Source organism: Peromyscus californicus, unplaced genomic scaffold (assembly GCF_007827085.1).
Source record: "Peromyscus californicus insignis strain IS unplaced genomic scaffold, ASM782708v3 Scaffold_24__1_contigs__length_46423439, whole genome shotgun sequence".
Lineage (NCBI taxonomy): Eukaryota > Metazoa > Chordata > Mammalia > Rodentia > Cricetidae > Peromyscus > Peromyscus californicus.
In genome coordinates this window covers 36,837,994-36,865,131 of record NW_026294535.1, presented here as the reverse complement: position 1 = coordinate 36,865,131, position 27,138 = coordinate 36,837,994, and the positions used below count along the sequence as shown (strand labels likewise).

The 27,138-nt window shown below is 43.7% G+C and overlaps 1 protein-coding gene across 12 annotated transcripts in view; it reads right to left on the bottom strand.

The window, feature by feature from the left end:
- Grip1 (glutamate receptor interacting protein 1) overlaps positions 1-27,138 on the bottom strand; it is a 644,324-nt gene that overhangs the window by 83,629 nt on the left and 533,557 nt on the right. For 8 of the 12 annotated variants that reach the window (XM_052753454.1, XM_052753458.1, XM_052753452.1 and 5 more), the window contains 5 exons: positions 26,375-26,544; positions 20,072-20,227; positions 19,191-19,343; positions 9,515-9,701; positions 8,779-8,924 (listed from right to left, as the gene is read on the bottom strand). In XM_052753454.1, the coding sequence (XP_052609414.1) occupies positions 8,779-8,924; positions 9,515-9,701; positions 19,191-19,343; positions 20,072-20,227; positions 26,375-26,544 (812 nt within the window). The remainder of the gene's footprint in view (positions 1-8,778; positions 8,925-9,514; positions 9,702-19,190; positions 19,344-20,071; positions 20,228-26,374; positions 26,545-27,138) is intronic. The other 4 variants (XM_052753457.1, XM_052753460.1, XM_052753453.1 and 1 more) reach the window with 1 other exon arrangement.

The window sequence follows — 27,138 nt, the reverse complement described above, 5'->3', positions numbered from 1 at the left end:
CCTTCCTTCCTTCCTTCCTTCCTTCCTTCCTTTCCTAAGTCTTGATCATTTAACATTGTAACAACAGAAGAAACCTCTTTCCATTCCCCAAGAGAGCATGGACGAACTTGGAGTTAACAGGAAATCTGGGAGTGCTGGGTTTTGAAGGGGCTGCATTTGACCCACTTGCACCAAAGGCTGGTCCGCAGAAAGAAGCAAGAAATAAACGTGTGTGCACAAGGAGCAAGCAGGATCTCGGAGAGTGCCAAGCATAGGCACATCTGATCGGAGCCCCTCAGGACTGTGAAAGCGTACGTATGCTTCCAGAAAAAGCCCCTTTCTGCCTAAACCAGCTGGATGCATTTCTGATGCAGCCACTGAAAGATGAAAACCCTGATGCAAGAGACGATGGCATGGGAGCAAGGCGAAGTCTGCCATCCAGCTGCTCACGGGCACAGCCAGACTACTCGATTTAATTGCATAGAGAAAGCCAGCCAGCAGTCCTTAAGAGTGCATGGAGTTTCATTATTTAGGATTCATCTCAGATATGGGAGGCTGTTTTCATTTCTGTATTTTAAGAAAAAAAGGTTCTCAGAAAATGGAGAGGTACACAATAGGTGTTTATATTTCTGTCTCTGTGTATGTGTCTAACTCCCACAAGTGGGGATTTGGAGTCCAGGGAACACTGACCGAGAATAGTTGCTACTGCAACGCTTGGTTTCATAACATTTTCAACTTTTTACATTTATTTATTTGTATGGTGTTCCTCTCTCCTCCCTCTCTCCCTCTCCTCTTCCTCCTCTTCTCTCTCTCTCTTGCTCTCTCTCTCTCTCTCTCTCTCTCTCTCTCTCTCTCTCTCTCTCTCTCTGTGTGTGTGTGTGTGTGTGTACGTGTGTGTGTGTGTGTATGTGTGTGTGTGTGTGTGTGTGTGTGTGTGTGTGTGTGTGTGTGTGTGTGTGTTACATATGTGGAAGTCAGAGGTTAACCTTTGGGAGTTGGTTCTCTCCTTCTATCATGTAGGCTCTGGATCTTGAACTCAGGCTCGGTAGCAAGCACCTCTATCCACTGAATCATCTGGCCTGTTTGCTTTTACAAAATTTTAGTGCAGGGAATGTTGACCATGAGTAACACCATTCATGACATGAGAGGACATATTGTGACTTCCTGGAACACAGTAACAGATCACTTTTGACTATATGTGATTTGAAAAATTTACCATGGCAAATGAGCATCAACTAATGAATCTCTTTGATCAAGCTGTGGCTTCATTTGAATCTTCCATGCCAGTGTGATTTATTTTACAGTTGGTATTTTCCCCATATAATTATTTGGTTGTTAAAGCAAAGGCATATTTAATTTGGGGTTCATGAACAAATGCTGTTAATGAGAAGGTCCCATTGTCTGGACAAACAACAACAGTTTTAGCGTCGGTGGATATAATTCTGAAGACAAATGATGTTTATTTTGTAAGATCCTTGTGATTATTTTGCACTTCCCTGGTTTTGCTTCATCTTTGTTAAAACTGTAATTAAAAACACATTTGGGGAAAAAGGGTTCCTTCTTTCCCATTGGTCTGATTTTCTGCCTGGAGCATTCATTGTTGGCACAGTAAGATAACTGCCAGGACATAATTTATCAGCCTGGGCACCCTGTGAGGAGTGCAAATGTTGAACGCTCCCCCACTTAGATGAGCACACCGGGGGTCTGGTCGGTGGCCAACAGCACTTCATAGGCTCTGCACCGAGACGTCTCAGAACAAATACCTTCAGAGCTGAAGTGGGAACTTGGAGACCTTGTAGTATTCGCCATATAAATTGTCATTGAAAAGAATGGAAAGCAGCAAACTGGAAGAAGATGAGGCTCTAGCTTCGTAAAATTCTACGTATGGTAAAGGATTCCAGTAGAAGAACTGGAATGGTGATGGTGTCATCTTCAACTTCAGATACCTCACTATTCACCTCGCTAAGGTGTTTGCACAGCATCGTGTGTTTAGAGAGGCAGACTTAGGCAAGAGTGTGTTCACTTTTAACCACCTCTCTGTCATTTAAAATATTTAGTAAGTAAAGATAGCCGAGCACTGAAAGCTCAGGGCTGGAACATTCATCTTGATGTGTAAAATATTCAGAGGCAGAACTCTGGAAATGCATGGCTTACATCCAGGCAATTAGGCATGACTCCAGAAGGACAGGGCAGTCTGGACAGGGCCTGCATCCGCATGCTCCCTATCCAGGCCCAAGTTCTTAGATGACTAAAAAGGATTTGTCTGCTTCTGAAAGTTCCCAGTGATGATTCTAGTAGATCAGGGGTTTTTACCTGTAGTGCCCTCCTGAGGGTTTTAAGGCTGCATCTGCATCCATCAAGAGAATAGTGTTATCAACTAGTGATGTCTGCCATGAGCAAAGGCAGAGGGGTAACAGATAGGAACACATTTTTTCCCCCTCAGCCTATTGTAGATGACCTGGAATATCTATTTTGTGACCTTTATTAAACAAGCTGGGTACTGAAAAAAAAGTAGACTTAATAGATACAGTTCCTATTTTTCCAGAGCTTAAAGTTATTAAAGTATTAAATCAACAAATATTAAAAATATATATGTATATTCATTAAGGATGCATGAGACGCCAAACAAAATTCCAGGATATACAAAATAAAATACATTTATAACACAAGCAAATACTTAGATACTGTGATAATCTTTACAAAGACGGCCAAATTGTGCTGGCCATCACACTGCTGACGTGTCGTGGGAAGTTGCCGCCAACTGTTCTGCGGTGGTCAGTACAGCCTTCTCCCTGCATTCCAGGTTTGGGAAGTCTGCCCTAATGGTTTCATCGTGGCAACCTCTAACATCTCCTGTCCTAATTTTATTTAGCAAATTTTTAACCAAAGAGGCAGTAAAGCAATAGAGGGAAAGTAGGCTGCAAACCAATGGTGAGTCTACCATTCTCTTTAAGACCTGGGGTTTCCACCACCAGAAACTTAATTTCCCTCTTCATGCATAAAATGAAGATGGTACAGGATTATAATAATTCCTTTATCACTAATTTTCTGTCACAGTTAAGTATACTCTGGGGCCATTGAACAGCCTTCGTGCTTGATAACCAAACCTTCTCCGCCACCTGACTGGTTCTTAAAAGGTCTTTCTGCCCAAGTCCTGCTGGGTCACAGGAATTAGAAGGCACACGCTTTAGCAAGGATGGACCAACATATTACATGAGAAAGGAAGATTGTGGAAAAACGCAGTCCCCAGAGGCCAGGAGCCCCAGACAAAGTGGACTCAAACCCAGCTCTGACACAAACAGAAGCTCATAGCCAAAGTCTCCTCACAGAACTGAATGTATTTCATTAATTCCCTCCTGACTGAGACCTATCTGAATTCCAAGCACCATTTAGGTACTAGAAGCACGTTTGTAAACTAAAACCACAAAATCCCTGATGCGATAGATTTTTCTACTAGGGAAAAGAGAATAAACAAGCAAGAATGCCAGAGTTCTGGACTAGGAAGAGCCATAAATGCAGGCGCGAAGGAGCGTGAAGGCTTTAATGGCCAAAGACCTATGTGAGTTAAGCAAAAACCCAGGCATGTAAGGGTAGCAGGGATGGCTGCTATACAGATGCGCTGTGGGATTGTGATTGGCATTCAGGGTACCACATCGCTCCCATCCTAAAAGCTCAGTGAACTGAGCTGACGGTGATTTCTTGTATGGCTTTCCCATTCCCAGATCGCCCCATCTGAATTTCGCCCCCGCTCCAAATAACTTCAGCAACTTCCTCACCTGGAGTTTTGTTTGCCTAGTTCTGAAACTCAAATTCCAACACATCACTTTGACTTGGCCTCAAGTCCTAGCGATTACCTGCCATCTGTGCCTTTTCTGACTCTACCCACTTTTCTTCGCCAGGATTCCTACTTCCTGTAAATCCTTTCCCTCTCATTTCATCCGGCCAATCCTGTGCTGATTCCCTCCGTACATCTACTTAGAGGTTTGTGAACACAGGCTGCTGTAGTTAAGAGTGTGGCCTGGAGAATCAGTCTGACCTAGCACTAACGCTGTGCCTTGATTTTCTATTGACATAACATTGATAAAATGGTCGAAGGCACACGGCACTTGGCCGTGTCACAGGCCAGAGGTTAGGCACTCTCACATCACGATCCTCATGTGCAATCATGACAGCTCACCTAGTCTCCTAGCAACAACCTGACCCTCCTGCACCGAGGCCCTTCTGCTGAGCTTTCTCTGGAAGTTGCAAACTGTGGCTCAGCAGGACTATCCCTTTCTCTGCTCTTAATTCTCTGGTAGCTGAGGCTCCTCAAAACAAAGAAAACCAGGGCTGGGAACTTGGCTCAGTGGTGAGGGCACTTGTTATTATTCAACCTCCTGCCCCAGACAAGTTACTTATGACATTCTGGATTCTTCCCCTGCTCTTTCTTTGAGGACCTGATTTGAAGGATCACGTTTCTCTCTCTCATAACTATCAGGCCTCAACTTGCTCAGATCTCTGCAGCATCAACAAGACACAGAGTAACATCCCACCTAGACCGTGAGTCTCCTCCACTAGCTTCCCATTGTCCGTCTCCAGAGCTAAACCCAGCCTTTCCAAACATTCCAAGTCAAATAACCCTGTGGAGAAACTACTAAATAAGGTCATGTGAACGGTGGAGTAGGATTTACCTAACTAAATGCAGCCAAAGTTTGGTATCTGGGTCCAATGGCAGTTTTCTGTGCCGTCTATATATTCGTGGAGTGTTTCCTGCCAAGTCCTGGGCAGTCAGTGAGCACGCACTCCTCACCCTTCCTACAGTTTTCTCATAGAGATCGAATTTTGGTTCCTCAGATCCCACCCCATCCAGTCACCAAACTCGGACACTTCCTGCCAACGGGACCCGAATTTCCTGCAGCATCTATATGCCGTCAAGACTCTGGACTCGGGACTGTTTGTCTTCCTAAGTCACACCTTCGTGGGTTCTATTTCTGTTGCTGTACTTTCTTATATATTTAGTGTGTGTGTTTGTGTATGTGTGTGTAGGTATGTGTGTGTTTGTCTGTGTGTATATGTGTGCATGTATGTGGGTAACATCTGTGCATGTATGTTTGTGTGTGTGTGTGTGTGTGTGTGTGTGTGTGTGTGTGTGTGTGTGTGTAGAGCAGAAGACAGTTTATAGGTGGTTCTTGAAAGGACCAAGCAGATGCCATAACAGGCTGCTCAGTCTTCTCTCAGAGATCAGGCCTCAATTTCAGTTTCCTGAGACTTGAGCAAGCAGTTTCTGGGAGGGCCATGAACAAGAGACATAGTCCTTGCAGTAGCTCCCTTTCTGCACGTACTCTGACTGCTCAAAGTTCAGTCAGATGTTTACAGTCTGGGACCCCTCACCAACTTAGAGTTATGTGTGTGAGTCAAGGAAAGAGCCTGGACCACTGAGCCAGCCCCCACAGTCAGTACATGCTTGGCCAGTCAGCCCCCATGGCGGCTCAAGGACAAAGCCTGGGATTTGTGCTGGACTGCCCCCAAAGTGATAATTGTAACCACCGACCAGTAAATTCAAAGGTTACATACCCTCACCCAATTAAAAGAGAACAGTTGCACGGTTCCCCCCAACCCCCGAAGGACTTGTGGTTTCTGCCTTTAAAAAGCTAGCCACACAAAGAAAGAGCAACTCCTCCCTGCCTCACTGTATTGGGTGTAGGAATGAGTTCCCTGTCTAGACTTGTATCTATAGAATAAACCTTGCCGTTGCATTCTGGGCATCTATGGTCTTCGGTGGTCTCTTTGTGGTCATGATCTGGGCATAACAGTTCTCTCCTATCTTGTGTCTCTTGGAGACTGAACTGAGGTCATCAGTCCTGTCGTTGTCAAGCACCTCTGTCTGCTGAGTCAACTCTCTGGCCCTGAACTATCTTTATCCCTGTTGCCGACATCAATTCACTCCTAGACTTAGGATCCCCGAGGCAGTGCTGACAACCTCCTGCTCACCAAGTGATTTTCTTGTGCCTCCTTTCCCCCCCTTGGGGTCACTCTTTTTCTCGATGACTTTAGCAACATGGACACCCTGGCCATTTCTTGGTCTTGCTCCATTCTCAGATATACTCCCCGACACCCCCCATCCTGGGCTCCAAGAGGCACTGTGGACACCTTCCCAGGTACTTCTCCCACATCCTAAGCTGTACAATCCCATAAGTCCTCCCTTTCCAGCCACTCCCTCTCTTCTCTGATTGGCTGTGAGGTCCTCCAGGAAACATGCTGGTCCTTCCTATTTCCTCTTCCGATACCGTGAACACAGCAGCATCCAGTTCAGTAATTGCGCCCGGTGGTGAATCATTTGGGCTTCATACATTCCGCGTGCCCCTTCTGGATGAAGACATGAGTAGGCTGGCATTGACTCTGATGCTCTTGGTGGACATGTCACCACATATCTAAAACAGGACTCAGGCTACTGTCCCCAGACGACCCTGTTCCTGTGTTCTCCTAATCGTCTCTCCTGGCCTCTCACATATTCATCCTCACACCCCAGGAGTCATTACCTGACAAAAACACCGTCTTTGCAAGTCACTGTGTCACATCTCCGGAAAGCCACTGCCATTCCCCAAGCGCCCAGCTGCCAACATCTCCCATTGTTTCAGTGTCTGCCCTGCACATTTCAGAAAGCTTTCCCAAACACAGCTCAGATTCTCTCACTCTCCTGCCAAAATGTAACCTGAGTTGGGGACACTTGGGGGCACAACCGCAATTCTCTACCAGGATCCTGCACATCTGCTGGACTCCGATCTCCCAGAGCCCTTCTCTAGACCCAAACTCAATCTTTGCTCTGATTCCTTCTCTACTGCTCCAGCGACCATCTGCACCGCAGGCAGATTCCTCTGGCTACAGCTCTTCATGTCACTGTTCCCTCTGCCTGGAGGGCTGTTCTCCCAGCCCCTCGGCTGGCTTCTGCCTTCTGCCCACATTAATCTCTGCTTGAATGTCACTTCCTGAGAGACTCATCCTACAAAAACAGCTCCCCTCCAGCCCCCCTGTGAGTCTCTACTCCGCTCTATTTTCCTCGGAGAATGTACACTCAAAAAACCTCACACTGATAGCTTTTTAAATTACATTTCTGTTTCTCTTAAAAGTTGTATGAAGATAGGGACCTTTTTCTTTCCTGTCTGCTATTGCAGGAGAGTCACTGGCCCATGACAAATATTTGTTGGCATGTGATCCTTGTGTCTAAAAGTATGCCTTTACTTTTTGGTAAAAGTTACTGGGACATGTAGGGTCCATACTTTGCTGTGTGACGACAACCAGCCTACCAACCTATCTTCCCTCCCATCTTCCCCTCCCCTCTCTCCCTCCCTCCCTCCCTCCCTCCCTCCCTCCCTCCCTTCTTCCCTCCCTCCTTCCTTCCGACCTTCCTCAGTAGTGCTGGGTATCAAATCCAGGGCCATTGTGCACCCTGGGCAAGCTTTGTACTACCGAGCTCCCTTCCCAGCTGACAATGATCTTAAATGGGAACTTGCATCAAATTCTCAACTCTGTTAGCTACTCTCCAAGAATCTCTCCAAGACCAAAATTCTGCTAGACTCCTCCTTTGAGACTAAGACATGTCCTTAGCTTAGGATCCCAGTTTTACTAAGAATCTTCCTGGAAGGTGGGGTATGAGAGAGGGTTAATGGTGGAGGTGGGGAGAAAGAAAAAAATACCCCATGTTCTTTGTCATATACATAACTTAGATTAATTAATTCTTTGTCATATATATAACTTAGATTAATTATCTACCTATCTACCTACCTATCTATTATCTATCAATCTATCTATCATCCACCTATCTACTTACCTACCTATCATCTATCTATCTATCTATCTATCTATCTATCATCTACCTACCATCTATGAATGACATGGAAACAGTAGGGGACTATTTGGGAGGGGAGTGAGAGGGAGAAGACATGAAATAGGAAAGATAGTAGGGAATGAATATGAGCAAAGCACATGTAGGAAAATGAAAACACAAAATTATTTTGTCTATCAACTAAAAAAAGAGTAAAGATAAAAAAAAGAATGCCAAGAATACCTCAGAGTCAGTTTAGCAAACCTCTGTACCCCCTTCCCTGCCTCTGACATCTAGGGTTTCTCTTAGTATTTCTTTTACCCACTGGTTCTCCTCACACTCACCTTGCCCATTGGGCAGCTGTCCATGTCTAGCCTCCCTGTCTGTATTTAGAGATGGTTTCTATCATCTGTTATAATCTTCTTGACCCTGGTGAAACTGTCCTCCCTGTCACTCCTCACAAGTGTCAAGTGCAATTGCTCTTTAATAGTAAAGGTCAATTATTTGCCTACTGGACTTGTATCCATTCACCCCATGGGTCTTCCCTGCTCCCTACCTAACCGCAGCATGTTCTCAGACAAGGTGTTCTTGTTTCTGGGTCTAAGGAATCTGCTTTCTCTCGCACAAAGGTGCAAAGTTAGAAAGAGTCAAGGCGACACAACTTTTCAAAATCACATCCCCATCCATGGTGGATATCGCTTGTGTGATTTGTCATATTGATTTTCAGTTCTTGGGTGGACATTTAATGAATAAAACAAACAATTCAAAATGACACAACAAGCCTCTTAAACAAAAACATGTTGGATACATGTATATATATATATATATATATATATATATATATATATATATATATATATATATATATGTATGTATGTATGTATATATATATACACACACACACACACACACACACATCCCCTTTCTCCCACATAGCTGACGTAAGTCACATGCAGCCCTCTCCTGACTCTATCACTGATCTGAGGTTCAGATTTTACCTGCAACATCAAACTCAATTTCCAGTGTGACTTTGCTTGTGATGGAAGAGTCTCGCAGGAGCTGATTGGCTTCCTCGAAGGTACTGTCTTCCGTCGGAATTCCGTTAATGGCCATGACTCTGTCTCCAATCTGCAGCACCCCACATCTAGTTCAGAACCACACGAGAGAGGCTGTAGTTAAACAATCATGGAGTTGAGTTGGCCACTCCACCTCATCTAATCTTTACAAAATAGCCTAACCGTTTGATCTTGTTAAGCCAAGGCTACTGGCGAGCACGTTTGGTCAATTGCAATGCCCTGCACTCTGGAGTCCCATGGTAACAACTGTGGGCAAGGAGGTTCTTAAGGATCCAGCATATTAATAATTCATCACTATGATAGCACTATAACCTGACCAGAATGAACAGACAGTAAAGATGAACAGACATTCCTGCAATGCAGAGTAATAACTTCAGTTGAACTTTAGCCATTTTTTTTGGTATAGATTTTTCTCCTTTATAATTAATACAGCCTCTAGTTTTCCAACGGACAAAATCTGCTAAATAAAATCACTGGTGCTCATAATGCTTCTCAAACCGATCGGGAACATAAAATTTTATCATCAGAATGGAGAGTTAACTACATTTTGCTTTTCCCCGCACTGCGCACTGTTACATTATTTATTAGTTATTTACAGATTGCTGGGGTTAGACATACAGGGCAGAGAGGCTTCTGGGAAGGGGGGGGAACAACCCACCTCTCTGCTGGGCTGTCAGCTTCAATATAGGAAATCAGAGGCGGCGAGGAGAGCGTCTCTGTGGCAAACACGCTGCCCTGCAGTTGGATTCCAAAGCCCGTGACAGGATCAGCCGTCAGCACAACCTCCGTGGTTTCCGTGTGAACCACCTGTCCAGCCAATCCCACAGTGCTAGAGGCTAAAGACACTAAAGGGACAAACAGGGAGAAGGTGACAGGAAGTTCAGACAAGTACCGGCATTTCCAAAATAGAGTATGTCAGCACGGAAGCTCATGGGCAGGGCAACGGAGGGAGTTTAAATACAGGTCTTAGAACAGAACATTGGGTTCCAGGTGAACAGGGTAAATACATCTCCCAATTTGTCACATTGGGGTCATGACCAGTGTAGCCACACTCTGCCCCAGTCCCAGGAACTGGAAAGAGACTGTGAGAACAGGACAACCTTGAGTTTAGAGCATGCCATCTAGTCCTGGGCTGTACAAACAAGCATCAGCTGAAGAAGACCCTGGGGCAGGTCATTCCATCCCGGCATGTCTGTATCCTTTTCTCTGGAAAGGAGAGCTGGGATGGTGTGTCAAAGTTTTCCCACTTCAGCCATATGTGATAATGAACACGCCCACCTTTTGTTCTGAGGCCACCATTTCTATGTGGTCCCAGGAATGGTGCGGCTGTGCTGGTCCCCAATCTATCTCCAGGACTGGGTGGGCACAGTGGTGAATCAATGAAGCTTCATACATTCCACTCGCCCCCAAATTCAGGCCCTCCGTGTTTTGTTCTTTCTTTCTTTTTCTTTCTTTCTTTCTTTCTTTTCTCTTTCTTTCTTTCTTTCTTTCTTCCTTCCTTCCTTCCTTCCTTTCTTTCTTTCCTTCTTTCCTTCTTTCCTTCTTTCCTTCTTTCCTTCTTTCCTTCTTTCCTTCCTTCCTTCCTTCCTTCCTTCCTTCCTTCCTTCCTTCCTTTCTTTCTTTCTTTCTTTCTTTCTTTCTTTCTTTCTTTCTTTCTTTCTTTTTTGCTTAGCCTCTAGTCACCCATTGTCTTGAATTCTCTGGTACCCCTGTGAGCCTCCAGCCAGACATCTCTGTCTTACTTTTATCCCCAGCTTTGACCATGAAAGGACCACTTTACTTCTAGATGCCTTTCTCTACAAGCTCTGGCATCCTGTGCTTGAGCATGGCTTGCGCAATGGTCCTTGGCTGAAATGTCACTTTCTCCAAAATGGGTCTTTTAGCCCCCTACTTTAATTTAAAGACACTCCTAACCCCGCTCCAACTGAAACCCATACCCCCTCTTTTACATGGGACAAAGAGAAGGGTTTTTTGGATACTCTGCTCATTCACAGTGCTTTCCCTTCTCAAACTGCTATCTAAAATTCCATACTCTATACATGTTTCTGCTGCCTAATCTTTTAGGTTAGTTTTCGCATTTTTCTAATTTCCCCATTTTCTTGCTGCCGACTCTCCCATATCCTAACTTAAACCTTTCGCTTTCTCTGTCCTTATCGTGGTGACAACCTTCAAACACACTCGCTTCATGGCACTTCAGCTCCCTCAATGCCCCTTTTCTAAGAAAGCCATCCTTCTTCAGCTCTCTGTCAACACAGCCCATGGCTGCATCCCATCTTCCTTTAAAAGATCCCCAAGACCTTAACACTTGAATCCTCCTTTTAAACCACATCCTGTATTAGTGACTTTCCTGGCTCCTATGATCTAAGTTTCTTCTCTAATTTGTAGTAATATTTCCTGTTCCTTGTCTCCAGGCCTACGGCGGTTCAAACGGTGTTACGTGCAACAGAGTGTTCCTCTTTAAATGAAAGCATACACACACACACACACACACACACACACACACACACACACACACACACACACCTTTATAATTTAAATATAAACAGAACACTAGCTGCAGCAGGGATGGAAGACTCCAAAGTTCTTCCCACAGAGTCACATGAGACCCTGGGGCCTGTAGTGGTGAAGCCCTCATCTATCTATCTGTTGCCTTTCATTTCTATCCTTTCTCTCCACACTGTACTTGGAAGCCTGGGGACCACTTCAGAGAAGCATCTGTAACCATCAGAGATTCTTAAACACTGCATGATTTGCTAATATACTTTCTGTTCTTTGGTTATGCCTAGTCAACTCCCCGTCTGGTACTGAACTGTTGAAACCTGTCAGGGGGAAAAAAACAAAAAGCTCTAAATTCTTATTATGGTCTACTGGGCCCTAGAATCCTTTGTTGGCATATATGTTCCCCTAATTTAATTCCTTAAGGATCTATTTCAAATACTTCCATCCTTATAAAGGGTCACATGTCACTTCCTAAGAGAAGGACAAGGTTCACCCATTTAACGAGTGTTTCATAGATAACATTTCACCCCAACCTCTTGGGTCTCTTCTCCCCCAACTGATCTCTTCCTTCTCCTCTTTCCTAATTTCCCCATTCATCGTTAACTCTTTCTTATACTGCTTCTTTTCTACTTTGAGTCACAGTCTCAGGGAGTCCAGGTTGGTCACAGAATTGCTGCCCATGAAGCTGAAGAGAATCTTGAACTTCTGACCTTCCCAAGAGTTCCCACCACTCATGTAATAGGATTCCAGGCATGGACTACCACAATTCTTCTTGGTGACTTTTTTTTTTTTATTTTCTCCACATTCTAGCCCTTCTGGGATTCCATGTCATGGACGATGTCACTTTTCTAAACTGTCCCACTCACTCTCCTAGCTTCTCTGACCTTGCTCTGCCGATTTGTGCTGATTCCGACTCTGCTGCAAATTTGTCTCCTTTTGCTCTCTGCCAAAGCTGCTCTCACTGATGACTCTGATTGCTAAGAAAAAAAAAAATCAATGGCCCCATTCACTCTAACTGCTGCATAGTGACTGGGTCCAGGAATATTCCCTTTCTTGTAAATTGCTCTTTAGGTGTCGGTGAAGATTTGATATCAGTTTCTCACTGTATCAGCCCCTGGCTGTACCTTCTCCATCCTCTGGTCCATGAAACAGATTCTCAACCTTGGTTCTGTGCTCAGCTCGCTCATTTCGGCCCTCACCAGCCTATGACCTTTGCAGAATCTTCTCTCTCCCTCTAGTGTCAGTGAGGAATTTTTTTTTTCCCCACCGCGGAGAATTTCATCATCTACAGACACATCTCCAAGGACTTCAAATTGTTTTCTAAATTAGGGAAGTAATCCTGACTTTCTCATTTCCTCCCTGAGGTCTATGACAAGATGATCATGTTCTAGTCTTCTGGTCTGGAAATCTGAAAGTAGCCTTTGACTCACGATTCCCTGTCGTCTCAAATTGCCCACCTCTCAGGGTTGTATAACCTTCTCCACTTTTATTTTCAATGCCCTGTTTTGGGCTTTTATTTCAGCCATTCTAACATACATATATCTGGGTTCTGTAGTGCTCAGGGATTTCTCCATTCTATTGTCAAATGATCTCTTCTTTAATGAACTATTTTATAATGTCATCTATATTTTCCTTTTGGAAATTATACTTCACTTGCTGCTGAGTCACCGTTAAGAACCAGCAGTCCTCACCCAAACTTTTCTATCATGAAGATCACTGGAACGGTTGGTATAAGGGAGGGAGAGGTGGGCCATTTGATTAAGAGAGGTAATAAATAATTAGAAAAAAAAACCAAAACAAAAACAAAGCCTTTCCCCCGACAGGCCTATCATCATTCTTTCCCATTTGGGTTATGGGTAACAGCTTTCACTGTGTGTGGGAAGGCAGCAGTCCTCACATCTATATGCTGCCCAGGTGGTGGACAGCTTAAAATTCCAACGTGTGACTTGGGGCTAACACATTCTGATACGTTTTCTAGCCTGACTTTTTCCACGTGTGCATTTTGTTTTCTAGAGCACACTTTTTGCTATCAATGACACAAAACCACTAGAAGATACCATTTCCTATTGGTAAGTGAAAGGTCTCTGACATTGGATTCAGGGGGACATTGAGAGATTGTTGGGGGGTAAGAAGCTTGCAAGAAGAGTTATTTTATTAACACCACGGGCAGACAGACAGACAAACAGCATGATAAAGACTCTGAGGAGAGTTCTGATGCTAGGTGGGGCATTGAAGTTTCCCTTTTTACAGCTCCCTGAGGAAAAGGAAAGACTTCATAGTGGGATCCTACAGCCAGGTTCTCCCATTTCCCAGCCGTGGGCAGGGAAGAGGGTGGGGATCAGGATGTGTGGACACTTGCATTAAAATCCATAGAAAGCATTACATTTGAAAAAAGACAAATTGTAGACTTCAAGATCAAGAGCCAGAAGAACACAAGAAGCAACTATATAAGTTGGCAGAGACTAGCCTGCTTCATCAGTGTGCTTGGCCCGCAAAAGAAGAAAGGCGCCCTCTGGAGTTTGATGTGTGTGTGGCACATTCCTAGTGTGCATCCCAGAGTCCATCTACTCTTCCCCATTTCCACCCACACAGCTAGATCCACTCATAGCTCTCTAGGTTTGTGGGGAACAAATTCTTCAGCTCTATTAGTCTTTCCAAATACCAGGGAAGGTCAGGAAACCAAAGGTAGTGAGTGGTTTTTAAACTTTTGAATGTTTATTTTTAATGGGTTAATTATAGAGGCTGTGAACTTTATTGTCAGATAGAAAAAAAAAAACGTTTAAAAAGTTTAGGGAGAAAAAAAGAGCCCCAGGGTTTTGATAGGATAATGTATTTTTGTTGTTTGATCCCGCTATTTGAGACTTCCGCCTCACTAAAGCTCCAGGGTTGAGGTTGGCCTGCTGTGGACCCAACACACTGTGAATCACATGATCCATTCTCGGGGTGGGGTGGGGGCTGGACAGCTCCTTCTCTACATAGAGCTGAAGAGGCATCTAAGCTGTCTGCTTTCCGACTCCTGGCACGGTCACTCATGCAAGCTTACCGGTCACTCTTGCAAGCTTACCGTGAGCCGCCTTTATCTTCTGTCCTTTCCTTAGGGGTCGACGGAAAGGATGGTGGAAACTGTAAGGTTTCTTCATCTCCTGCCTTTCAGCGCTTCCCAGTCTCACCCTCTCTAGCAGCAAGTAATAATGACCAAAGAAACAAAGGACATTCTGGGAGTGTCTTCCTGCCTTCTGCTGTGTGCTATAATCCAGGTCAACTGGGAACAGGCGGGGTCACCCCACAGGCTCTGTCGGCAGGAGCAGGAAGGGCTAAGCACTGGGCAGTCATGTCGCTGGGACAGTGGGTGACGGGGTCTGGGAGCAGCCTTCGCCTTGCTGGCTGAAAAGGGAGTAGCCCTGGCAGTGGGGAGGGGCACGGAAGATTCCAGAAGTGGGACTGGGTTTCCACTGTGACATAGCTTGGAGCTGTTCCTGGGCTCTGTGACTCCACTCAAAGCCTGGCGCTCACAGAACTCATCTCCCCCCCTCGGAAACAAGCACTAACTACACCTTCTCGCTGTAGATAACATATTGTTGTTATAGACTTCTCTGTACCTTCCTCTTTGGACGATGAGGGTTTCGATATTTATGTGAGAACTTGTCATTGTTTTCTGGCAATGTCCTTACTTTATCCTGCAGATACATGTAAGAATTTCTTGTTCTGTTTTGTAAACTATGGCCTCATCAACAATAGAGCAAAGAGACTTTTTTATTATCTTTGTGGCTTTCACTGTGACTCATCATCCATGAATGGCCTGGTTGCTATAGAAACATAACTATTAGAAACTAGGCTGCAAATGGCAGCCCAGAATGAAGACATAAATAAAAACAGGGGAAGAAACCAAGGCATATAGTGAGGATGGTAATAAAGTTTTTATTTTCAGTTACTTGGGTTCTTTACATCTAAAATGGCCATATTAAGCAACAAAACAAAGAAAAGAAATTCTGAACTTTCCCCCCCAAAATTGGAAGACTCTCATTTTTCATGTATTTTAAGTGGAAATAAAAGCTCATATCATTTGGGCTTGACTGAGTCATTAAGATATAAAGTGTATGATTTCTTGAGATGCTTTTATAAACATCCTGTAATATACACTGTCATTGGGGGCCCTAGTGGCTCCCACCTGCAGCAAACATGACCTGGAAATTATCAACCCAGGTTTCTGTCTATCTTCTTGCTACAGTTGAATGATTGGGTACTGATTCAAGAGAGAATTTATGAGTCGCTGAGGGGAAAGTCAGGCCTCAGCTTTGTTTCTTGTTGCGAATTTCAAGATGTGCAAGTATCAGGGTGAGACAGGCAGATGTATTAACAGTCCTTCATATTCACTGATGACCTTAATCAACACAGCAGGCTTTACTTAACAGGCACAGGTGGCTAGGCTTCAGAGCAGAAACACAAACATTAATGACTTGACTGTGATGGCTCTGTCCTGCTGAGGGATAGAGCCTCTTTCTGTTAGTAATGAGCACTGCACATGAAGATACCATAAAAAATATACAGGGATATATACATACCCACTTCAAGTCAAGATCTGTGGGTTTTGGCAAAGTGTAATTGTTAAATCATGAGCCTGCCCCTTTAAAGATGGTGGTCACTACAGGTGGCAAAATTTCACGGCCCTAACAAATAAAGCCTCCCAGTAGCTCTCTCTCGAATTGGTTGTCTACTGCCAAAAGGTCAGTACTATAATTATCCCCATTTTCAGCAAGAACATAAAAAGCTTGAGACCCTTGCTCAAGGCCCTACAGTTAGAACATAATGTTGGGGTGACAGGCCCCAGTATGTAGAGTCAGGCTCATAATTGGTTTGCCGAGTAGCTGCAACGAGTCTCTGCCCAGGCCAAATAATTTTCTCTCGCCTTAGTTAGGAAACGAACAGAAATCTAGATTTTTTTTGGTTCACTTTGACAAAGTTCATTCTTTCATTTTCTTAACTTAAAATATTGTTAATTTCATTTACTAAAGGTGACAAGCCTTATATTTGAACACACAATTTATTTTTAATGTGCGTGTGTCCATTTATCTATCCATGTCTGTCCATTTCCTATCTATATAGGTGATGAATGCAGGTGCCCATAGAGGCCAGATGATGGCATAGGGTCCCCTGGAACTGGAGTTGCCAATGGCTTTGAGACACCTGATGTGGGTACTGGGAATGGAACCTGGGTCCTTTTGCAAGAGCAGAACACATCCTTAGCCACTGGCCTATCTCTCTACATCCCCCAAGTTTTCCATTAGAAAGGATCAACAAGTCAAAAATGATGTGTACACCACCAGGAAATTAAAGATGCTGGCCATGTCTTCATAGTGAAGGCTTCAGGTTCCTACCACTTGAAGAAATTACTTCCTAGAGTGGGTGATAGCTGCTGTCCCCACTATTAGTGGTACTGATGGGCTCATGAGAGATCTCCTAGGGCTAAGAACTCTCTGGCACACAAACTAAAGAGCTGAAAGACCCTTCTCCTGTCAGCACCACCCTTGACATTGCTGGGTTGGACACTATTGAAGTAATTTACAAATGTCCCTCCACTTCATTTCCATGGTAGACATAGAAGTAGACTCCATCATCTTTCAGTTTCTTTATAGGAATCACAATCACAGCCACCAAAAAAGATACAGGGCACCGTATACACTAAACTATGATTTTAGATCTAGCTGGAAATATGGGCATTTTCTCCTCTTAAATATGATTAAGATGGAAGATACCCAGATTCTTTAACAGAAAAGAAAAAAATTAGGGATAACCCGTGTTCATTCACTATAGAAGGATCTAGCCATTTGTTCTTTCTATATAGATCATGCTATCTCAGAGCAAATGGCCAGCCATACTTCCTTAGCCTTTATTCGTCTCTATAAGCTTGGCTATATATCCCAGAAAATATTTTCAAGAATTGAAGTTCTTAGACTTTAGAATACTTTTGTGAATTTTAGCATCCTTGTAGCTTTCTTAATTCTATAGTTCTTAAATGGACACAGTACCAAACTGCCTTCTAAATGCACATCACTACAGCATAGTCTAGTGTGGCCCTCATCAGAGAAGCATCTTTGTGTGGTAGGTGGCAGCTAATACAGAGACTCATAACTGCTTAACATGCAGAGGATAAGTGTCTATTCATCTATATCCCCCCCCTCCCTGACACACACACACACACACACACACACACACACACACACATCAAGGTTCAGGGAACATCAAGGAAGATGGTTAAGATTAATTCTAGGAGCTAGAGGTAGTGGGCAACTGCCTTGAAACAGTATTTTCCCAACATGGCAGGCTAGCACTTACATGAACTCACAGCAACTGTGACTTCAGGCACTAGACCTATACAAGATCAAGCCACATTCCAGGGATGCTGTGGATATCACTCTGCATAAATAAAACACTGATTGGCCAGTAGCCAGGCAGGAAATATAGGCGGGACAAGTAGGGAAGAAAATTCTGGGAACAAGAAGGCTGAGTCAGAGAGACACTGCCAGCCACCGTCATGAGTTCCAACATGTAAGATACTGGTAAGCCACGAGCCATGTGGCAAGGTATAGATTTATAGAAATGGGTTAATTTAGGATAGAGGAACTAGATAGTAAGAAGCCTGCCACGGCCATACAGTCTGTAAGCAAAAAAAAGAAAAAGGGGAAGTACTGTGGATGATTGATTGATAAATAAAACACTGATTGGCCAGTAGCCAGGCAGGAAGTATAGGTGGGACTAGCAGAGAGGAGAATTAAGAGAACAGGAAGGCGGAGAGGAGGAGACGCCAGCCTGCCATCCAGGGAGCATCATGTAGAGGCAACAGGTAAAGCCATGGAACACGTGGCAACATAAAGATTAACAGAAATGGGCTGAGTATAAGAGTAAGAGCTAGACAATGGTAGGCCTGAGCTAATGGCCGAGCAGTTTAAATAATATAAGCGTCTGTATGTTTATTTTATAAGTGGGCTATGGGACTGCTGGGGCTTGGCGGGACCTGGAGAGAAAAACTCTAACTACACAGGGAGGATGTGGGAGGGGCACATGCGCCTCCACTCCAAGCTGAGGAGCTATTGACAGTTGATGGCTGTTTGAAGGGAGGACAGTCACTGTTCTTCAAGGTTGCAGGCCAACCATTTTCCAGTGGATACCCCGTGCCTATATGGGCAGCATTACAAGCAGCTGGGAGGAGAACGTGGAAGAATCCCAAAGCAGTTGGAGAGGGGGTGGGGGCATTTATATGGCTGAAATACATTGTATGAATGTATAAAGAATAAATAAAAATATTATATTAAACCCAAGAAGTACATGCAACAGAGGTGAGTCTCCGTGTCCAGTCATTAGACAAAGGTAAAGGAAACTGGGGAATGAGAATTTGAAAAGGAATGCTCAAACTCACTGTTTTTGAAAGAAGGTTAAGAAACAGAATATGAAACTGATTGTGTTAAACAAATGTACAAGTCTCCTACTTAACAAATGAGGGGCAAAGTCTGTGCACAACAACTTTAGAAGGGATACGATATGAACAACAGATGTTTATGCCTGAAGCTACCCAGAGTAGAAAGGCATCTCAAATGACATTAAAAGAGAAAGGAAACAAAATTGTTATAGGCAAAGTCATTGTAGGAAAAGGTAGTACAAGCTAAATCAGTCTGAAGTTATATTCAGTGTACGCATTACCCGACAGATGACGGGTTTCCGTCATGGTCCTTAGCCCAGAGTTACCGGCTACACAGCATCTCCCTAATTACCTTACCTTTTAGAGGATGCGCACATTTTTCTGGGGACCAAATGGATCCCCTAGTTAGCATTCCACTTACGTGAGCTTTTGAAGTCTTTCTTTTTCAGCCTCCTCCTCATCATGGTTCCTCGTGGGCTAGTGGAGTAGAGGCTTCGAGGTAAAGTCCCCATGTTCAGGGAACTCAGGCTGTACGCACTCATGGAGGTAGGAGAAGATGAGGACACCATCGCCGCTGGAAGAGAGTGGAGACTTGGCATGGAGCATTCCGAGGTGGGGCCTGAGCCTGCCACCCCTGCCAACCCAGCAACAACCCAAAGGGACATATGACACACAGCCACAGTTAGTCAGTATCCCACATCTGGACAGAGACCAGGCCCTGGAGTCAGCGCTTAAGAATCTTAGAGTCACATGAGTTTGTGATTTTTGAGGAACAGGGTCCTCCATAGCATGTGGGTACGCACACACAGACTATGAACTTTACTTTAGACAAAAACAAAGATTAAAATGGATTTCTCCATTAATAACTTAAGACATCAGTGCACACAATGTCATTTTGGGGGTATTTTCTGACATGGATGTCTTAAGTGATTCACATACATGGAGATCTGAGACCACCACACTCCAACGTTCTGAGTTGTCTCCTGAGCTGCTTATAAAGCCTTCTGAACATTTACACATTTTTCTCTCTGTATTGTTTTTTGGTTTGAACTCGGGGCCTCACACATGCAAGGCAAGCCACCTATCATTAAGCGACCTGGCCATCCCCTTGCGTCCTTTCATAATGACAGTAGAAAAGAAGAAGCCAGAGGCCAGAAAGGACACGTTGTTAGTACGAAGCAACAGTGACAACAGGAAGCAGGCCACACCCACGAAGCTGGAGATGTCGTAAGTTAGGGGAAGGAGGCAATGAGGAGAAGATAACCAAATAAAGGACCAGGAGGAGAAAGTGTGGAACATTACGAGGACTGTTTGGAGGAGGCACTTTCGGGAAAGTCAGGGCCGGCACTCTGCAATGGTCTGGGTGGTACGGATTATGGTGATGGTTGGTGTGAAGGCTGCTCGGGTTGCTGGCCCAGGAATCCCAGGGAAGTTGTCTGCTGCTCCTTTGAATTTTCACTGCCCATATGACGTGATGATGAGGAACGAGGAAAACAAAGAACCAAAAACGAAATAAAAAAAAAAAGAAAGAAAAAAAAAAGAGGAAAAAGTAACTGAATTGCACAAATTAAAAAAAAAGAAAAGGAAAAATTGTTAACAGAAATGAAAGCTGCTTGCAAAGGAAAAAAAAAAAAAGAAATCTACTTGGTTTTACCCTTTTCTAAATGGTCAGCAAAAGAGATGATTAACACCAGCCATGGAGACTTTTCATCTTCCCGAGAATAATGCATGCCTTTTCCCCAGCCCATCTTTTCTCCCTTTAAAATGACTACTGAATCAATTTCTAATCTCCCCCTGCGCTTCACTGCAGAGATTAAAAAACATTTTTTTTTTTAAACTTAAAAGTCATCCCCATGAAGATCTATGGCACGCAATTAGTAATTAAAGCTTTGCAAATCTTGGTCAGTGAGAAGCACTTCTTTGAAGAAAAGGAGGAGAAGGAACAGTTAATCATGCTGGCTTGTGATGCCCGAGCTGGAACAGTCACAGGGCCCAATTTACGACCCTGACGTTTTAATTACACCGCTATCCATCCCTCCGACTTGATTCTCCTCAACAATGAGCCGTCGTAATCATCTGCGCCTATCAGAATCTTTCCTCTTTCCTAATAAGGAGAAAAGTCTCAATATAGTTCATGAATTTTTAAAAGGTTTATTTGTATGGGAAACATTTGGTTTAATATTATTTTATTTCATTCATACAGCATCAAAATTGTTATGAGGTTAACTTCAAAGTTTGGGTGTCCCTTTCATTTTTGTAAAAAAAAAAAAGTTTAGCATGTTTCCATTCTAAATTTGCTGTTATTAAGACTTGAATTTTGTGGGTGCGGATTGGTGTGATTGGTAGAGTGCTCCTGTTGCTTACAAGAACCCTGGGTTTGGTACTCGGCGTGCATAAACCAGGCATGGTGGCACATGTCTATCACCCCAGCATTCAAGAGGCAGAAAGGCAGGAGAATCCAAAGTTTAAGGCCATCACAAGCTACACAGCAAATATGAGGTCAGCCTGGGCTATATTTTGTAATTTTTAATTTTAAACTTTATTATTTAAATGTTGCAAAAAAATAAGTTCACACCCTGAAATTAACCAGATCAAAGGCTTTGCCTTCAAAACAAGGAAAAATTAAATTTCTATCTGGCATTCTGGAAAATGAATAGTATTAGAACTATGTCACTGTGTCTGATAGATACTTTTTCACTGAATGATCTCGAAGAGTTGAAAACAACCATGAATTTTGATGTGCATTTATGATTCTATGGCTAAGAATCTGAAAGAGTTGCAGTAGTGACTCACACAAAGCAGTTGAAGGCTTGGCATGCATGCAAATGACTGTTCCTGAGGTAACAGCCTGGGAGGGCATCCCTCGCCCTTCTCACCCTCTCTGGAGCAAAAGCTCTAGCATGGACAGGTCTCCTGGAGTGAGGCTGCCCTGGGCTTCACTGACTTGTCTTTGTCCCTCACTTTCTCTTTGACCTTGCCAGCTACTCCGCCTCAGTGTTTTCATAGTCACTGGCTCATGAAAGCTTCTCTTCCTGCTGTGGGAATTATGCGCTTACGGTGTGCTCAGCCTGGTGCTGATCCACAGAACACAGGCAAGTGAGCTACGGGTAACAGCGCCGATGCTCCCCACTGTTCCAGCTACTTGCCGACAACAGAATGTCCTTAAGGGCAATATGCGATCTTTGTCAACAAGTTCCACTCCCTTGACACTTCGATTTTAGAAGATTTGTCCCAAGTCTTTAAAGGCAACCCTTTTCACAGACACTGGAATTTTATGGTCTGGAACTGGACCTTTCCTTCTGCAGGAATAGCTGGTTTGGGGTCCCTGTGTCTATGGATTCTCTCAGTCTCAGTCACTATCTCCTTCTAGACCACCGCAGTACCACCACACTTGGCCCTCTGATCCACATCCTGCACCTGCTTTCCAGAATCCATAACACATGTAGGGGAACTTTTGAATGTATGTGTTCAGTCATGTCACTCCTGTGTCCATGGCTTATATTGCAAGGAGAATCAGACAGTCTACTTTCTCATTTTTTTTTTTTTCTGGATCATTTACTATCCATCCGTATCTTTCAGCCACACTTGTCTTATGCTTCTGTGAACGAGCTGGTTGGCCACCTTCCTTGTTTCATTGTGGCTTTTGTGCCTCCTTGGCTCCCTCCCGTTGTTGGTACAGCTAGCTCCTTCTCATCATTCAGGCCTTAGCTCCGGGGCTATCGCTACTGAAGAGCTAACGCTGACCTTCCTGGGGGAAGCAGCTGCCATCTCCATGTTAGCTCACTAACTGCTATGTATCCTGTGCATCCCTTATTACCTCCTGAAATGGCCTTAGGATACAATACATGTTAACAGTCTCTTTATACCAGAATGCACATCCTGTAAGAATAGAGCTCTACTTGTCTTGCTTCCTAGAGATGAGAATGGTACCCAGGACATAATGATTGACATCTGCCTGGCAACAGCTTTTCCCTTGAGATAAAGGAGTATTTTAGGCAAGACACTAGTGTTTGTTTGTTTTTCCCCCCACCCATCTTTGTTTTACTCTGTGGCACACAAGACACCTTGTCACAAGGTGCTGTTAGTGCTGGGTCTGGCTAATCAGCCATCACAGCCACTCTATTGTCCTCTTAACAAGGTGTTGTCTGTGTTTTTAATGAAGCCAGGCTAGAGTGAACAGACCTCAGAATTCTACCCCTACCTCAGCTCTTTACTGAGTACTCTGAGAACTACTGAACATTTATTAGAATCGTCAAGCCAAATCAGTGAATCCTTAAGGAAGGTATTGCTGATCACCTACTGTGTACCCTATCCCAGGGCCAGTTGTTGTAGGCAGATGAGAACGAGGCCAGAACTACTATCAGGGACTAAGTCTTTATATATGTACAATGATGATGAGGTAAAATGATATAAATGATGCAAGAAGTTGGACTCATGATATATGAAGGGCTTTTGCAAAAGGTATTTTAAGACTAACATGGATAGAGAGCACATTTAATGCCCATTTGGAATGTATACTCCAAGTCATTTATATTTTAAAGTGGTATGTCTGATACTCACATATTAAATAAGTATCCTAGGAGATTAGTGGTAAGATGTTACATTTTGGGCATTTTCTTGCATTTTGTAGAGGGAACTCACAGGCACTCTTTTACTTAACTGTGCCATAATAGTGGTATATGTTCATCATACTCTTCCTGCATCCCTGATGCTGCATTAGCTGCCTTTTCATGGGGTCTTGGGTGATGCTGCTTATGGTATTCTGATGAGGTGAGCATGACTATCACCCACACTTTACAGATGAAGAACTCGAGGGACAGAAAAAGTCGGGTGGCTTTCTTACGGTCCCAAGAGTTGTCGTCAGAATGAAGTCTCTGGAAGTCGGCTCTAGAGCTCGGCCCACAGCCACCATGCTGCACTTCCTCTTCCTGTAGTCTTCTAAAGCCCTTGCTCCAGATGAGACAACAAACTGAAACCACGGTGCTTCCCATGCCAGCGTATGTCCTCAGATACTTAGGACACACAAAGTACTGTCTTTTGTTTTCCTCATTGTGTTCTCTTGCCCTGTCACCCTAGAATGGGTGACAGGTAGTCTGGTGGTTGGTCCCGGAGATCATAGAATGATGTATTTTTCTGCTTTGAACAAATGAAGCCTAGTGGCCACTGGCCACACTGACTTTCCTAGAGCCCCCTTTCCTTCAGTCAAGTTTATGTCTCCCCAAAATGTGCAGTGGGAAAACTTCAACTTCAATGAAAACTAATATTTTCCCTTTTAACTGTGTTGCTGGGGAGGCAACTCTAGACCATAGGGTACGCGCTTAGGCAAGCATGCTCCCCCTGAGCGGCACAGCTAGCCCTGAAAAGGCCACCATTGCCAGTGTTGTGACTACAGGTGTTTACCAGGGAGAGTTGGCTCGTCCTTTTCCACATTGCTCTAGAATCACTGTGATGAATGCTTTGTTGCTAATCAAATTTGGAAAAATGTTGGATCTTCATATTTTCATGAGATAAGAGAAACAGTTCCCAGGCACCGCAGACTGGAGAAAGCAACCAGAACTGATATTTTTGGAGAATGATGAAAATATGTCAGACCTTACTAATACAAAAATTAGAAGCTTGAGAATTGCAAAGCCACCCCACATTCTCTTTCAACCATTTTCTCTCAGGACTAAGATATGATGGTGTTTAAAGGCCACTACTTATTTTAGAGAGTCTGCTTTTGATGTAAAACATAGGGGCGACACTAATATGCCTAATAAGGAGGACAGTCAGCTCTAGACTGTTAGCCTCCTGCCGGACAAATATCAATGACGTCAGCACTTCCAGGAAAAGAAAAACAGTGTGTTCTTGCTGCATACAGTTAGTTCGGCGTATAAATGCTTCATCTTTTCAAATTATCTTGGCAGGTAAAAATATTTAATATTTCATGAGTTGGGAACCATTTGAACTATTTAAGATTTGCATCAGGGCAGAAAAAGTAAAATAATGAGGTTGCTAAAAAAACAAAAAACAAAACAAAACAAAAAAAACAACCCAGTAACATTTTGAAAGGGTTTGCTTACATTTCTGACTTACTGATTCCAGACATGAAGGCACATCTCCCCCCAAAAGCACAGCATGCAGTCTTAAAACTTCTGTACTCAAAGTCCGATGTTGACTTCATATATACCGAGAAGACCCACAGTCTTAGCCATCCCACACCTCGAGGGCTCGGGGTGAGACCTTGGGCACGTTCCCACATCCCTAGCCTCAGCATCCTCTAGCTCCTTGGAGCCTCAATTCAGCTGTGCTGATTTCCAATCCTAACCTGCCTATGTTGCATCATTTCCCCACTCCAATGTGTCAAATTAAAATCTGATAAGGGCAACACGCTGTACTAGAGATTATCATTAGCTTCGGGGCTGTCTAAGCTCCATTTAATTAAAAAAGGTTGCATCCAGCTGACTCATTCAGTATGAAAATTATTTCGTCCCTTTCTTTTTTTTTTTTAAGTCCCCCTGTAGAGAAGTGCAGTGCCTTTTTAGAAGGTGAGAAACACAATGCAAATGACCTTCCCACAAGCAAAATTCCAACGCTAGAAAACCCGGCTGCTGCTAATTGCAGAAAAGCACATGCTCCTCTTTCAGTTAAAATGGCCAACAGTAGGGAGGCCTCCTGCTTCCAGGACTGACAAAGGGGTGGTGGAGTGTGCTTTAATAGGTGGCAAAGGAATTGGAACGAAGACTCCACCAGACACACTGACTTCCTGGATTCATGGCTCATGGTCTTGTGTTGGTTCCATATTTTGTTTAAGATGCCCAAGAGGATGGTTTTATACTTTGAGAAAACTTATCTGGACACCGCACGACAGTGAGAACGCAGATTCCCTCAGCTGACTCTGTTTACCAACAAGGAGTCTATCATTCTCACTCTCCTTGGCAGAAAGTGTGTTCTCTATCCTAGGGTATTAATATTCCAGCAAATTGACAAAAACACAGAAATCAACCCTTCATCCAACAGTCTCTCCCTGATGAGTATTGAATGGATCTGCTATTAATATGAATTTGTTATATGTTATTTTAGAATAGCAAAAACATTTCATTCAGAGACTTGATGGTGGTGGGAAAGGGCTGCAAAGGTTAACGCTATGTGATGTCCTTGGCAAGGCAGCTCTTCCTGGCCGCCTTGCTGCTAAGTGTGGTTTTGGTTTTATGGTTTTGGTTTGTTGGTTGGTTGGTTTGTTTTGTGAGTTTTAATGCTTGCTTTCATTGTCCTTTTCAGATAGTCAAAATTCACTGTGGACCATCAGGAAGTCAAATCATTTTCCTTCCCATAATACTCAATTTACAGCAAAGTTTAAGCAAACACACACACACAGAAAAAAAAAAAATCAGCAAACACACAAATAGTTCTAGCCTGAAATTTCAATTTCAGTATTTCTTTCTTCTGTTTTGGGGTTTCCGGTAACTATGCATGCTTGTAAAAAGGGGACTCTGAAGATGCAGAAGGGTGAATGAAGATAAGCTGGTAATAGGATAAAGGGAGACATCCTTGTCTTCCTAACTCTCTGTCAGAAGGAAACAGGAAGAGTGAGATAAAGAGAAGGATCGGGAAGGCTCCTCTCACCGTGGTCAGGTCCCTTCAGGGCCAGGCGGGTCTGATGGTGCGGGAGAATCTCCAGCTTGACCTGGTCAGTGGTGTTGGCCAGGAACTGGGTCGCTTCTGCGAGCGTACAGTACTCCATGCTCGTGCTGTCAATGGAGAGGATATGGTCGCCCACATGTAGCGCCCCACATCTACAGGGAGGAGAAAGGACAGCATGAAAAAAAAATCTTCCTCTTCAGAAGGAGACTTTCATGCTCTCCATAGTTAGAGTCTTACGCAATTAGCATTAATTTTAAAAAATTCAACGTTAGTAGAAAATATTACCTATTATATTTTAGGCATGTTAGGTCTGAATCGGAATGTGAAAATCATATGGAAAATGCAGAAAAAATGATTTTCTTATTCTCTTATCTTTAAAAATATCTTGTCGGCCGGGCGGTGGTGGCGCACACCTTTAATCCCAGCACTCGGGAGGCAGAAGCAGGCGGATCTCTGTGAGTTCGAGGCCAGTCTGGGCTACCAAGTGAGTTCCAGGAAAGGCGCAAAGCTACACAGAGAAACCCTGTCTCGAAAAACCAAAAAAAAAAAATAAAAATAAAAAAATAAAAATAAAAATATCTTGTCCTTAAACATCTTGGGGTGAGGATGGAGATGCTATCTATACACTAAGGGAAAGAGGGGTGTGGAGAAGAGAATTTTTTTTTTCTCTCCTGATTTTGTTCCTCTGACATTTCTTTCTCTTAGGTTCTTTTGTTCACAATTATGGGCTGTCGGTCACTCAGCAT